At 38.8% G+C, this 15,688-nt stretch overlaps 1 protein-coding gene across 1 annotated transcript in view; it reads left to right on the top strand.

Annotated features, from left to right (window-relative positions):
• LOC117993395 (uncharacterized) overlaps positions 1–15,688 on the top strand; it is a 60,576-nt gene that overhangs the window by 13,293 nt on the left and 31,595 nt on the right. The window contains exons 4-9 of the mRNA XM_069507022.1: positions 1,368–1,566; positions 2,512–2,702; positions 11,265–11,438; positions 12,318–12,529; positions 13,007–13,118; positions 13,480–13,740. Coding sequence (XP_069363123.1) covers positions 1,368–1,566; positions 2,512–2,702; positions 11,265–11,438; positions 12,318–12,529; positions 13,007–13,118; positions 13,480–13,740 — 1,149 coding nt within the window. The remainder of the gene's footprint in view (positions 1–1,367; positions 1,567–2,511; positions 2,703–11,264; positions 11,439–12,317; positions 12,530–13,006; positions 13,119–13,479; positions 13,741–15,688) is intronic.

Below are 15,688 nucleotides of genomic sequence, written 5' to 3'. Positions count from 1 at the left end.
AGTGTTAATTTTTATTAGAGTCAAGTGTCCCCCCCTCTATCAGCCAAATGGTAGTATATAGGAACGTGAAAAAATTCACAGCAGTAGTATATATAATCAATTTTAAGGGAAAACTATCATGGCTAAGTAGGGTTCACAGGTTAAGGAGTAACATCTGTTTGTCGAGGATTGTGACTACGGAACCCCACACGAGTGGTACACTGCGCGTTGCCCGTCACGCACTTGGCCGGTTTTTTTTTAATACACCATAATATTCTCAAAGGTGTGAAGCCGCACATGACCAGCGTGGTAGACTATGGCCAAAAACCCTTCTCACTCTGAGAGGAGACCCGTGCTCTATAGTGAGCCGGCGATGGGTTGATCATGATGATGATGATGAAATAAAGCTTTTGTGAAAGGAGTATAAAACATGCCCAGGATCTAATACACATTACACATTTTTTAAAAGAATATTAGCCATGTTAAATGATTAATATTCCCCATTCCTCTCCAACTAAGCGTTAGGCTTGTGCTAGGAGTAGGTACGACAATAGTGCAACGGGCGGGGTTTGAACCGTCGACCTTTCAGTTTTCAGTCACTCCTTTACCCGTTGAGCTATTGAGGCTCTTGAATTAACCCTATGCATTCGGTGAACATAATCTTAGGTACAGACCAGTGCTCGGCTGCAATCAGACCTGGTGGTAAGTGATGATGCAGCCTAAGATGGAACGGGCTTGCCTAGAAGATGCTTATTCACTTTTGCAGCGATACAGTCGCAAAAATGTCGCGACGCAGTAGCGATACATCGTATGCCCGTTTATACGTACTTTAGTTTTTAGGGTTCCGTATCTCAAAAGGAAAAAATGAACCCAAATAGGACCACAGGTCTGTCCGTCTGTCGTGTCTGTCAAGAAAACCTATTGGGTACTTCCCGTTGACCTAGAATCATGAAATTTGGCAGGTAGGTATAGGTCTTTTAGGACAAGTAAAGGAATAAATCCGAAAACCGTGAATTTGTGGTTACATCTGTCTGAATATATAAAAGGTGACTGACTGACTGACTGATCTATCAACGCACAGCTGAAACTACTGGACGCGGGCTGAAATTTGGCACGCAGATAGCTATTATGACATAGGCATCCGCTAAGAAAGGATTTTTGAAAATTCAACCCCTAAGGGGGTGAAACAGGGGTTTGAAATTTATATAGACCTCGCGGACGAAATCGCGAGCATAAACTAGTCACAAAAAACATGAAAAATTACAATAACTTGCAGTGTTCTACATAAGAGTGTTAGGTATGTATATCTTGTATGATGGTACGGAATTCTTCGTGTGCGAATCCAACTTGCACTTGACCGGGTTTTCTTAGTTTTCCTTACTTTTCAGGACCGTACGCTACCGGGTTCCTGTCAAACGTGATCGGTCGTAAGCCATGCCTGGCCATCGGCGCCACCCTCAACATCCTGGCTTACATCCTGGTGGTGACCACCAACAACCTGGCCATGGTGTACGCGATCAGGATAGTCAGTGGACTGGGCATGGGCATCACGATCGTCGGGAATATAGTCTACGTTGGCGAAATTGCGTATGTATGCTTTTATTAGGGTTTCGTACCTCAAAAGGAACAACGGAACCCTTATAGGATCACTTTGTTGTCTGTCTGTCTGTCTGTCTGTCTGTCTGCCAAGAAACCTACAGGGTACTTCCCGTTGACCTAGAATCATGAAATTTGGCAGGTAGGTAGATCTTATAGCTGACATTTGGGAAAACATCTGAAAACCGTGAATTTAGGGTTAGATCACACACAAAAAATTAAATTGTGGTCATGAACTAATAATTAGTATTTTCAACTTTCGAAGTGAGTGACTATATCAAGTGGGGTATCATATGAAAGGTCTTCACATGTACATTCTAAAACAGATTTTTATTTATTTTTATGCATCATAGTTTTTGAATTATCGTGCAAAATGTCGAAAAAATACGACTGTAGTACGGACCCCTCATTGCGCGAGCCTGACTCGCACTTGGCCGGTTTTTTTTACCAACGATCTTTTTACCGGCAGTAGACGTTAGGGTACCAAGACGATAGAATAGCGATCACGCAGCGGCGGTAGTTCCCCTCATTAGGTAGGTTGGAGTTTCTGTGACCAAATCAGAAATGAGGAGATTCGTAGGGGAACCAGAGTAACCGACATAGCTCAACGAGTTGCACAGCTGAAGTGACAAGGGACACAGTTCAAAAAACCGACAGACGTTGGGGTCCCAACTCCCAAGCCAAGTTGCTAGAATTACGATCAGTCGTAAGCCATCGGTGCCACCCTCAGCATCATACACCCCCTTAGAGGTTGAATTTTCAAAAATCCTTTCTTAGCGGCTGCCTACGTCGTAAAAGCTATCTGCATGCCAAATTTAAGCCCGAGTAGTTTGAGCTGTGCGTTGATAGATCAGTCTGTCAGTCACCTTTGCATTTTATATATTTAAGATGGTTACTGATATTGTTATTCCAGCTTTAATTTCTTCAATTTTTCAGGTCTACCCACATCCGAGGTATTCTCCTGACGTCCACATCCATCATGGGTATAACCGGAACGCTCGTGGTGTACTCGGTGGCGCCCTTCGTGTCCTACGTCGCGACGGGCTACATAGCACTAGCCATCTGCTTCGTTCATATCATCACCTTGATATTTATTCCCGAATCACCGGTATATTATGCTATGAAAGGTAAAATACTATTATTATACTTTGCGGAAATCCATGATATACACAGAGCCGTCTTTAACCTATTGGAGGCCCTGGGCACATTACAATAACGGGGCTCCTATGATCTTGACAGAGCAGGTAAAAATAAGAAGGCTCGGATATAAGTCAGTTTTGACTGGTTAAGAGGCCGTACGCTGTAGCGCTCTAATGAGTTTCAGCTCGAGTTTTAAATGTGTGCGTGTACCTCACAATGGCACCGTAATCTGCACTCACACATAGACATGGCATACTCACCTTAGGTCGGACAGGCCTATATTGATACTTTGCGTAGTCGATTCCAAAAAATCTAAGCTCTTATAGAACACAATTTTGGATCTTTAGTATGTTTTTAATTTATTTTTTGTTAGATTTATTTATTTTGTATTAAGATGTGTAATAACTTACACAGTTACTTACACATAGGTAAACACCTATAAGAATGCATATTATAAATGCGAAAGTGTATTCGTTTGTTGGTTTATTGGTTTGCTGGTTTGTCCTTCAATCACAAAACAACAGATTGGCGTAATTTTTTGCATGGATATACCTAGTTAAAGTGACAGTGATCTGGAGAGTAACATAAGTTTTATCTCGGAAAACCAAAAAGTTTGGATGGGATAATTAAAAACGTAAATCCACGCGGATGACGTCGCGGGCATCAAACTGCGATGAACAATGGAAGGAACCCGATTACTAACTAATGTTTATGACATTGGTCAATAGAGTAATCTGGTTATCTCAGGTATACTATTGTTATTTTCATAAAGAAGTACTCTCAGGCACGTAATATTACCGTGTCTTAGGTGTGCAATTGTCTATTGTACAGGTGCTAAGCTTTAGGTAAATAAAATTTGCACGTGCTGAATTCTTGCAGGGACATTTATTGTGTTTGTATTTGCTTCGAACCAACTTTTCAACCGATCGACAATGGCCCGATTACTACCTAAAATATTATATTACAAAAGACTTGATGATTAGGTAGTTACCTACTATTATAAGTAAACTAATATTTGGTCGTATTCAAACTGTGATGTTTTTGTTTTGTTGAAAAAAGAATATAAGTGTTGACCGGCCTAGACTTTTCACGCTTTCTTTTAGCCAATTTTGATGAGTACCTACAGAGATGGAAAATTAGTTGAAGAATGCTATTCTATGATATATAATATATATTCTATGATCAATAGTTTTTGAGAACTGTTGGGGTCCGCTGGTAATAAGGGTTCCGTACCGGAAGGGTGCCAATGGGATCTTATTACTAAGACTCCGCTGTCCTTCCGTCTCACCATCCATCCGTCCGTCCGTCTGTCTATCAGCGGGCTGTATCTCAAGAACCGTAGTAGGTAGAGAGTTAAATTTGCATAGGATGTGTATTTTTATTGCCGCTATAACAACAAATCCATACTGATATTATAAATGCAAAAGTGTGTCTGTCTGTCTGTCTGCTAGCTTCTCACGGCTCAACCGTTCAACCGATTTTGACGAAATTTAGTAGAGATAGCTTACATCCCGGGGAAGGACAAAGGCTACTTTTTATCCCGGAAAAATTGAAGAGTTCCCACAGGATTTTAAAAACCTAAATCCACGCGGACGAAGTCGCGGGCATCATCTAGTACGTAATAAGAATTTTAAAATGCCCGCCTTGAAAAAAAAAGTGTTCTTTCTTATACGATGGTATAGAATTCTTTACGTGTCAGTCCGTAGTTTTAGTATTGGGCCCATGTCTCTGACTGATAGTTCTTGAGAGCCATTTAGGTAATCATCAACTCAATAGTGTGAGAAACAATACTACACAATTCAATAGATATAACGTAAATAGTAGGTAAGTAGGTCCATTCCAACCGCGCTGTCGATAGTGAAAATGTTTAGTGCAAAATAAAATCTCGCGCGTAGTGATATGGCATAAACTAGCTTGCACGCACTCGACCAGAAATGTGCCTAAGTATTAGAAGGTAAGTAGAATCGTACGAGCTGCCGATAAAAGGTTTACAGCAAAATAAGCTTCCGCGCGTAGTGACACAGGTATTACTATTGGTTCGAGGTCTCTTTTGTTTTCTACACTGTAAAGCCTTGTTTAGGGTTTCATACCTCGAAAGGAATAACGGAACCCTTATAAGACCATTTTGTTGTCTGTCTGTCTATCTGTCTATCTGTCTGTCGGTCTGTCAAGAAACCTACAGGGTACTTCCCGTTGACCTAGAATCAAGACATTTGGCAGGTAGGTAGGTCTTATAGCAGACATTCGGGGAAAAATCTGAAAACCGTGATTTTTATGGTTACATCACACAAAAAAATTAAATTGTGGTCATGAACTAATAATTAGTAATTTCAATTTTCGAAGTAAGATATCTAAAGGATATAAAAAGACTTCACCTGTGCATTCTAAAATATATTTTTATTTATTTTTATGCATCAAAGCTTTTGAATTATCGTGCAAAATGTGGAAAAAATATCACTTTAGTATGGAACTCTCGGTGCGTGAGTCTGACTCGCACTTGTCCGGTTTTTGATTCTAATTTTCCTTTAGTTGTAAATCGATTGTTATACTATGACATTTCGCTTCGGGAAAACAACTATTAAAATTTCAGCGTGTATATTTTAATAGTTTTAACTATATTTGGGCATAATTTTCGATAAAAATTATATTTTTACTATATAACTAGCTGATGCCCGCGACTTTGTCCACGTGGAATTAAGTGTTTTTAAAATCCCGTGGGAAATCCCTTTGATTTTCCAGGATAAAAATTAGCCTACGTCACTCTCCAGGTCTTTATCTATACCCAAGCACATCTCACGCCAATCCATTGCACTGTTGCGATGTGATTGAAGGACAAACCAATAAACCAACAAACAAACACACTTTCGCATTAATGATAGGTACAGTGTCCCTGAGAGGTATCGATCGAGCTTTTCGGAAATCTAAAAATGGGGAATCTCAATTTTTAGGTTCTTTTTATTCGGACGTTATTGTATTTCGACACTCGATTTCTAGCAATGTTGGTATGAATAAATGATAATCTCATACTAAGCACACTGAATACGGATTCCTTATTTATAAAGTAAGCACTGCTAACAACTACAATATAAGTCGGGTAAAAATAGAAACAGCATGAATTAATTGAATAACAAATAAAAACCGTATTATATGGATACCAAGTACCAACGTCATATAAACAAAACAGTTAACTTTATGGTTTTGTTAGCAGTAGGTACCTGGATGATAACGCGAACAATAGAATAAGTAAAGTAGTTGCATTGTTGTTTAGTTTTGAATAGAGTAAGCTGCGTAGGCCCTTCTGGTCACTACAGCGTCATCGGGGAGGCTGGGAAAGGGGGAGGAGCAAGTTTGATACTAAAGTTAAAATCTAGACTAAGTTAGTTATAAACTGCTTATCATTAAAGGAACAGATTACTAGCAAAGGATTACTACACTGATCCTCACAACAATCTGGTAATCTTGGTTCGGAAACATCATTGTGGTTTTGATATACACTCTCAGGTATATCATTGTTTAGATGCAGTTTGCAAATACAATAAAATATGTCATAAATTAAACTGGTACGCACCTCATTTATAGTACCTTTCCGTATATTAAACATAAATTTTACACTTATAATGTACCTTAATTTTATACCTATATAATGTACTTTATAATTAACTAGCTGATGCCCGCGACTTCGTCCGCGTGGATTCAGGTTTTAAAAAATCCCGGAGGAACTTTTCCGGGATAAAAAGTAGCCTATGTTACTTTCCAGGTCTTTAACTATACCCATGCAAAAATCACATCAATCCGTTGCTCCGTTGCGACGTGATTGAATGACGAACCAACAAAACAACAAACAAACATACTTTCGCATTTCAAATAAGGATAGTGGATAAAAAGTAGCCTATGTCACTCTCCCTCTAACCATACCCAAAAATATCAATCCGTTGCTTCGATGCGACATGATTGAAGGACAAACCAACAAACAAAAAAATCAATCAACAAACAAACACACTTTCGCATTTATAATAACGGTAGTGATATATTTTTATTCTATCTATATATTTTTGTTAAGTGCTTATTTTTATGATATTATTTTTTTATTAAATTATTTATTTTATTATCTCTATATCAATAAAGGTCTGCGTGGAATTTTCTATATGCTTCAAAAAATAATCAAAACTAATTATTAATTTAATTCAAAACTTCACTTGAAAAAATTATGCACTGAATTGAAAACCTCTTTTTGATATAATTAAATTAAATAGAACTTCTAGTATGATATTTTAATATAGTCACACCAAAAAAAAAACCAAAATAATATATACCAATTGTATCAAAAACTTATCATCTGTTCAGTATTGATCGGATCTATGTTCATCAAACTGAGTCGATCGCGCTATGTATTGTTAAAAACAGTAATTTACACAAGCTTTGCATGTGTGCGTGAGACTGCGCCCGACAACAACACGTCGTCCCTCGAAGAGCGCTGAGCTCGGTATGCCAGTCGTACTGTCTGCTGCACCATTTTATGTGTAAATTTTAAGATACTTTGATAATTTTTTTCGGTCATATAAATAGTTTCTAGAATTCTATATTTTTACAATTTACGCTAAGTGAATACTGAACTTTCGTGCTATATTTTTTACTATTAGTCAAATTGCGACAATTTAAAGATATCCGGGTTATTCTAACGCTTACATTTTCATAAATCGTGCGTACGGTTTTGATTTTTTTATCTACTAATTTTGTATACAACGTATAACAACTAAATCCAGGATTATAATTTTGAGAGTGTGTTCATAATATTGGTATTTTTTTAAAGTCGCTTTCTACAATTTTTTGTTATTAAATATGTGGCCGAAGTTTCACTCAAAAGCGTGAAATCAGTAAAACGTCTTCTGCAAGAATTAAGATTTGAATTATAATTTTCAATAAAATTAATGTTTTGTTACCGGTAGTCTATTAAGAAGGGATTGATCTATGATATTTTACCTTTTTTTTGTATTAGAATCGTTATATCTGAAGCTTCAATAGTTCCCAAAAAATCGAAAATCGGGCATGCGGCCTCTTAACAACCTCTATGGTCGTTTGTTTGAGAGGGCATTTTTGACCATTGATTTTATAGAAATAGATATTCAATTGGTTTTTCGGTACTAAAATATCGGTCGGTCGTTTATAGTTTGGTGATTTGGTGGCAGCGACTAGTGGGCCCCTATCGATCGTGGGCCCTGGGCACGTACCCAGAGTGCCCAGTGGGAAAGAGGGCCCTGGATATGCAATGAACCAAAAGCTTAATTTGCTATAATCCGCTGAAACAGGTCGAATCTGTATGGTGCAACATGCAGCATGCGACATGCACCGCCCGCCCTCCGACTGCTTTTGGCTCATTGTATTTTTATTCCGTTTGAGAAGGAGCAGCGTTGGAACACCCCCCACTAGGTGGACGATGCAGACGAGTCGCAGGGAGCCGCTGGATTCAGGCGGCGTATTTATGATTTCAGGTTCATAAATACCAAAATTTTCCCATTCATTCATTAGTTCTTATTCTTTACTAGCTGATGCCCGCGGCTTCGCCCGCGTGGATTTAGGTTTTTAAAAACCCGTGGGAATTTTTATTCTCCAGGAAAAAAGTAGCCTATCTGTAGTAGCCCGTCCTCGAGATGCAAGATATCTCAGCACCAAATTTCGTAAAAACATTAATTAAATGCATGGTTCTTTACCATATATCAAAATCATATTTATTTATCGTTTAATCAAAAATAATGATCGCTCTTATGGTCAAAATAAAGGTTTTTTTTTTAATTTTAGAAATTCCGTGGGATTGCCACGATTTAAAAACGCAATTCCTTACAGCATCAGGGCTGAGGAGTTGGGTGCTCGAGTTTAAAAAGTCTTTACTTGGTAGGTTAGGTACCTCCAATATCAATTTATAAACGACAGTTTCTAAATCCCATCAATTTATAGTAGACAATTTTTGTGGTGAGGTCCCGTGCAGCATCAGGATTCAGGAGTTGGAATCCAAATTTTTTTATGGGGCAATGTCACAAAGCTTCTCTGTCGAATCAAAAAAAATTACTCAATCGATTCAAAACCTCGGAGATTTCGGTGATATAGGTAGAAAAACACAGCTCCTCCTATTTTGAAAGTCGGTTAAAAAAGTAGCCTATGTTACTCCCTACTTGCCTGTGAAAGTCCCGTCAAAATTAGTTTAGCCGTTCCGAAGATTAGTCCGTTCAACAGACAGACAGACGGACAAAAATTTTAAAAACGCGTGATTCAGTTATGGTACAGTTCAAATAACCATAATGAAAATGAAAATGAAAATCTTTTTTATTCGTATAAACTTTTACAAGTGCTTACGAATAGTCGGATGCATCTACCACTGGTTCGGAATGCCTTTCCTGCCGAGAAGAACCAGCAAGAAACTCGGCGGTTGCTCTTTTCAAATATTTGATATAGGTACAAAATTATGCCATGTATAAAATAGTATTTGCAGTCTTGTGCGTTGCTGGAACGAGCTGCAGGTCAAATCCACGCTCTTTTATCATTTAGATAATCTTCAATTGTGTAATATGCTTTTTTCAGGAGCATATTTTTAATAGAATTTTTAAACTTGTGCAAAGGTAAGTCCAAAATAGTTTGCGGGATTTTATTATAAAAGGTAATACCAATACCCACAAATAATTTTTGGACTTTCCTGAGGCGGAAGGCAGGAGCTGCAATATGAGCTTAATTTGAGGTAGTTATTTCGAAATTACAGACAGACACTTCAATTTTATTTATTAAGTAGGTATAGATTTTGCGTTTCAAATTATGTACCTACCTAGTTACAAGAATAACATTAGTCATTACTCATTCATTAATGAGACCCTGTAAGAGTATGGTAAAAAACATTAAAATAAAATTATTACACATATTTACCATTTTATACAATACTAGCTGATTCCTGCGACTTCGTCCGCGTGGACTTACTAACGTGGTTTTAGTAGGTAGGTACTTAATCCATTAAAAATATTAGGTATGTTGATTTACTCACGATGTTTTCCTTTCCCTAAAAACCGGCCAAGTGTGAGTCAGGCTCGCGCACCGAGGGCTCCGTACTAAAGTCGTATTTTTTCGACATTTTGCAAGAGAAATCAAAAACATAAAAAAAAAATGCATAAAAATAAATAAAAATCTGTTTTAGAATGCACAGGTAATGTGATATTTTTTCCTTTTTTCCCCCTTTCATATGATATGATACCCCACTTGATATAGTTATCTTACATTGAAAATTGAAAATATTAATTAGATAATTATGTATTAGTTTATGACCACAATTTATTTGTGTGACGTAACTACAAATTCATGGTTTTCAGATTTTTCCCCTTATGGCTGCTATAAGACCTACCTACCTGCCAAATTTCATGAGTCTTGGTCAACGGGAAGTACCCTGTAGATTTATTGACAGACAGACAGACAACAAAGTGATCCTATAAGGGTTCCGTTTTCCTTTTGAGGTACGGAACCCTAAAAAGGAACGACTTCATAATTTTACTGTGTAGTCAGTTTTAATATTTTGCCAACAAAATATACAAACATTAAACTAAACAACCTTCCGTATAAAAAAACAAAAACGACAGACCACAGCTGATTTATTACGGATGAGTTATAAAAATAGTAGGTTGGTATAAAAAATAAAAATATTGGGTAAGTATAAATTTTGGGCAACATAATATACCTACCTATAATTACCAAACAGCTAAAATGATGAACGAGCTGACAAGAATAATGGGCAGGTAAAATAATGAAAGTATGGTTTTAATAACGTCGAAAAACTTCGAAATCCGACTCCTGCCTTTGGAATCTTCTGGTCTTACTCCTTATTACTGAGGGTCGTGACCTGTTTCCATTAATTAAACAATGGTAGGGGTTTTTGGAATGAGTAATACTTAATCTAACTTTTTGGAGTTATGTGCGTTTTAAGTAATTAAATATCACAATGCTTTAACGGCGAAGGCAAACATCGTGAAGAAATCTGCATGCCTAAGAGTTCTCCATAATGTTCTCAAAGGTGTGTGAAGTCTGCCATACCGCACTTGGCCAGCGTTGTAGACTATGGCCAAAACCCTTCTCACTCTGGGAAGAGGCCCGTGCTGTGTAGTGAGCCGGCGGTGGGTTGATCATGATGATGCAAACGGAAACGGCAAACGGAACGGTCTTGCACCGCCTGAATCCAGCGGCTCCCTGCGTCTCGTCTGATGTCATCCGTCCACCTAGTGGGGGGTCTTCCAACTCTGCGCCCTCCGGTGCGAAGTCACCATACCAGCACCTTGGGACCCCAACGTCTATCGGTTTTCCGAAATATGTGCCCTACCCATTGCCACTTCAGCTTCGCAACCCGTTGAGCTATGTCGGATACTCTAGTTCTCCTACGGGTCTCCTCATTCCTGATTTGATCACGTAGAGAAACTCCGAGCATAGGTCTCTCCATCGCCCGCTGAGTGACTCTGAGCTTTCTTATGAGGCCCATAGTTAGCGACATATTATGTCACTATATATATGAAACACTTATCTTTCAGGTGAGGACGTGAAAGCAGCAAAGACACTGAATCTACTCGGAAGATCATACGACGTCGAGAAGCTACTTGAGACCTACTGCAACAAGGGAAACGAATCAACCAAACTGAAAGACTGGATAGAAATATTCACAATCAAATCCAACAGGATGTCTTTATTCATAACATTTACTTTAGGTAAGAGAGCTGATGTTTTGATACTTACATCTTATTATTATTCCGCAATGTTCCAAACAGCGGTGGTAGTCTAGTGGATCTCCCGCAATGCTCCAAAAAGTTCCAAAAAGAATATCTTTTTTTTTCTTTTTTTAATAGAGATAGCGAGCACACGAGCAGGCGGGTCACCTGATGTGAAGTGATTACCGCCGCCCATGAACATTTGCAGCACCAGAGGAACCGCCGATGCGTTGCCGGCCTTTTAGGAATCTGTTGGTCCACCCCTTGAATAGCCCCATGTTGTAATCTAGTGGGAACACCGCCGATGGGAGTTGGTTCCACAGTTTGCATGTGCGTGGAAAGAAGGATCTGGCACAGCGGACGGTCGAAGTGCACCAGACACCCAGGTGGTGAGGGTGAAATTCTTTACGGTGGCGCGCGGTGCGGTTTTAGAAAAATCTTCATTTCTGATATCCCCATCCCCATCACACGTTAAGTGACTCTGAGCTTTCTTATGAGGCCCATAGCGAGTGTCTCGGATCCACATGGCAACACGGACTGTTCGAAGACTTTTCAAGCACTGAGGAAGTTTTGACGAGAAAACATCTCGAAGCTTCCCGAACGCTGCTAAGCCGATTTGGATTCGGCGGTAAACCTCTTTCTCTTTTAGCGTTTAAACTATCGTGAGTGATTTCAATTAATCTCTTACACCCGGCTTTACTCACGTGTTTAGTCGACGTTAGCCCGACTAGTTTCGAACCTATTTGGGGTCCTTTTTCACAGGGACTCAGTTCACGCACTCGTCGCGGTTGAGACTGCGAAGAGATTATTTCTCTTTTACCTATTTATAATTTTGTGGGTTTCCCCTTTCAGTAATATTGTGATTTCTTTGTACTTTAGGTACTTTACAGCAGTTAAGCGGTGTGGCAGTAGTTTTGTTCTTCGCAACTACGATATTTGAGCTGGCTGGGTCAACCATCAGGTCCGATATAGCCACCATCATAATTGGAGTGACAAGATTGGTGTCGAGTCTTATCGCTCCACTGTTTATAGAAAAATCTGGAAGGCGGCTGTTGTTGCTTATTTCGATGACTGCTTGTGCGTTGAGTTTGGTAAGAGAACATTCATTGGTTTTGGTTGTTTTGCTTTGACTTTGCATGAATTACCTTTAGTAATGCGCCATACTAAAGTCAATAATCTCACACAATAAAAAGTCCTTAATCATTCACTGACCGACTTATCAACGGCCAACGCCCAGTCAGAGCTCTTGGACTTAGAAAGGATAAATTTTGAACAGAAATTCCCTTTATAATCATCATCATCATAATCAGCGAATCGCTGGCTCACTACAGAACACGGGTCTCCTCTCAAAGTGAGAAGGGTTTTTGGCCATAGTCTACCACGCTAGCCATGTGCGGATTGGCAGACTTCACACACCTTTGAGAACATTGTGAAGAACTCTCAGGCATACAGGTTTCCTCACGATGAATTCTAGTCTAGATTTAAATTAACCAATTTACCTACTCATTTAAAGTAAAATATTTACACCCAAGATAACGAATTTAATTTCTATGTTTTTCACTTTTTAGGGAGTCCTAGGTCTGTACTTCTACTTCGACAGAGTAGAGAGCATCTTTTTGGACGACATCGGGTGGCTGCCGCTCTTCGCCCTGATTATATACTTCTTCAGCTATGAAGCTGGTAAGAGTCTTCTGAAGTCTTCTTATACGGTATTTGACAACTAGTCAACTAGTCAAATCAGTAACTTTTTATCAAACGTCAAAACGAGCGCTTAGTATGCGAGATTCTATAAAATACTGTGATGTGACGGTTTATTTATTCCGGTTAATTTCGTGTTTTTTGGTGGTATCATATCAGTAAACATCAGTACTATCACCTGTCTTCGTTTTTGCCAGCGTTCTGGTTACACCCTGTGTAGCTTGCATCTTGAAGACGTACATAGGCTATATTTTATTCCGGAAAATCAAGGAGTTCCCATGGGGTTTCTAAAAAAACGCGCCTAAAGAAATTTTTACTGCAATTTTGCAAATTTTTTTTTCAGGTTTTGGAACAATACCGAACGCGATAGTGGGAGAAATGTTCTGCGCTAATGTACGCTCAAACGGATCAGCTCTAGCCATAACCCTCACATGGCTAGTCGGCTTCGCTTTAACTACTAGTTTCACTACCATGATTAATGAGTTAGGAGGTGACGTCACATTCTGGATCTTCGGAGGGTCATGCGTTGTCTCTTTCTTTTTCGTCTTCTTCTGCGTGCCTGAGACGAAAGGGAAGACGTTGAAAGAAATACAAGATATGATGAGCTAATAAAGTTAATGTAAAATGGTGTGGTGTTTCATTTCGCGCTCAAACCTATATTAGCGCAAGTTTTTAAATATTGATTGCGACTTGCGATATTTATAATGGCTACCCATATCGCTAGCCATCGCTACCCATCGCTACATATATTATACATGCGAAAGTGTGTCTGTCTGTCTGTCTGCTAGCCTTTCACGGCCCATCCGTTCAACCGATTTTGACGAAAGCTACAGCGATAGCTTGCATTCCGGGAAAGGACATAGGCTACTTCTTATCCCGGAAAATCAAAGTATTCCCACAGGATTTTTGAAAACCTAAATTCACGCGGACGAAGTTGCGGGCAACAGTGTTATAAATGCGAAAGTGTTTGTTTGTTGTTTTATTGCTTTGTCCTTCAATCACGTCGCGAAGGTGCAACGACGGATTGACGTGATTTTTTGCATGGATATAGATAAAGACCTGGAGAGTGACATAGGCTACTTTTTTTATCGGAAAATCAAAGAGTAGCTACCCACGGGATTTTTGCAAAACCTAATTCGACGCGGACGAAGTCGCGGGTATCAGCTAGTATTATGTAAAAGTTCTGACTGACTTATCAACGCCAGACACGAGACGAGACAGACGGACGGACAGCGGAGGCTTAATAATAGGGTCCCGTTGGCACTCTTCGGGTACGGAACCTCAAAATAGGCGACTTGTTACCAAAGTTGGTGAAAAATAATAAAATTTTCCAAAGTTTCACCAACGATCGGTCATTATGAATCATGTCTGATTATAACCAATTCTCTCGCAACACATACCTAACAATAATATTATTGTCTAATAATAATGGTAAACTTGAATTCGTCTATGGAGACTATTTATGTGCTTCACATTCTGACCGGTTTCTATTGACTTCCTATTTTTAGGGTTCCGTAGTAAACCAAAGAATTAGAACTGATAGACGTTGGTGTTCTAAGGTGCTGGTAAGACGTAAGGAGAAATTGACGAACTTTGCGTTGACTCCCTAGTGAAAGAACCCTTTAGTTTCGTCCCATGATGTAGGAGGGATATACCTCCTCTAGTCCCTCTGTCTGTCCGTCTATCACAGCCTTTTGTCAACTCGCGGCCGTGTGCAAACTATTAAAAAGCCCTTGCAATGTGCAATTCGCGACTTTTAGAAGCTTTTTATTTGAAAACCATAAATACGATAATTTTAATATTTCAGTAGATGATTTTTGCAAAAAATTGAAACACAATGAGTAAGTTTCAGGGACAGCTTCAATAAAATTTTCATAGGTGTCTCTTGAATATTTCGCATAGGTTGCCACGAAAGAGGAAAAATAATACCTATATCTATATGATCTATGCTTTAATGTTTAGGTCGTGTCAATCAATGACATAGATGAAGAGTAAGAGCTAGCGTGCACTGCAATTTTCCTCACGTTTCTTCCCCACAAAATCTGTGTGAATAGAAGTAATTAATTAATTTCGCATCCAACTTAAATTTAAAAATTTAAAGGATATATGATATAGATATAGGTATTATTTTTCGTCTTTAGAGGTGGTAATAATATATTCAGCACCATTTATGAATATTTTCTCGAACTTTGCCTGGAAACCTCCTCATTGGATACAAACTTTCTACCCTCTTACTTACTTCTAAACTAGTAAATAATCTCATACAGTAAAAAGAAAACTCCCGGACTTACCAATACCCAGTCAAATCCTTGCCTAGAAAGCTGAAATTGTGTACAATGGTTCGCTTTATATGATTGTTATACAAGTTAAGCAATGTTATACAATGTATAATCTAAATATATAAAAGGAAAAGATGACTGACTGACTGACTGACTGATCTATCAACGCACAGCTCAAACTACTGGACGGATCGGGCTTGGCATGCAGATAGCTATTATGACGTAGTAGGCATCCGCTAAGAAAGGGTTTTGAAAATTTAACCCCTAAGGGGG

The sequence above is a fragment of the Maniola hyperantus genome, chromosome 24, assembly GCF_902806685.2.
Source record: "Maniola hyperantus chromosome 24, iAphHyp1.2, whole genome shotgun sequence".
Lineage (NCBI taxonomy): Eukaryota > Metazoa > Arthropoda > Insecta > Lepidoptera > Nymphalidae > Maniola > Maniola hyperantus.
Note: the sequence above shows the minus strand (reverse complement) of the source record. Positions and strands in the feature narration are given on the sequence as shown.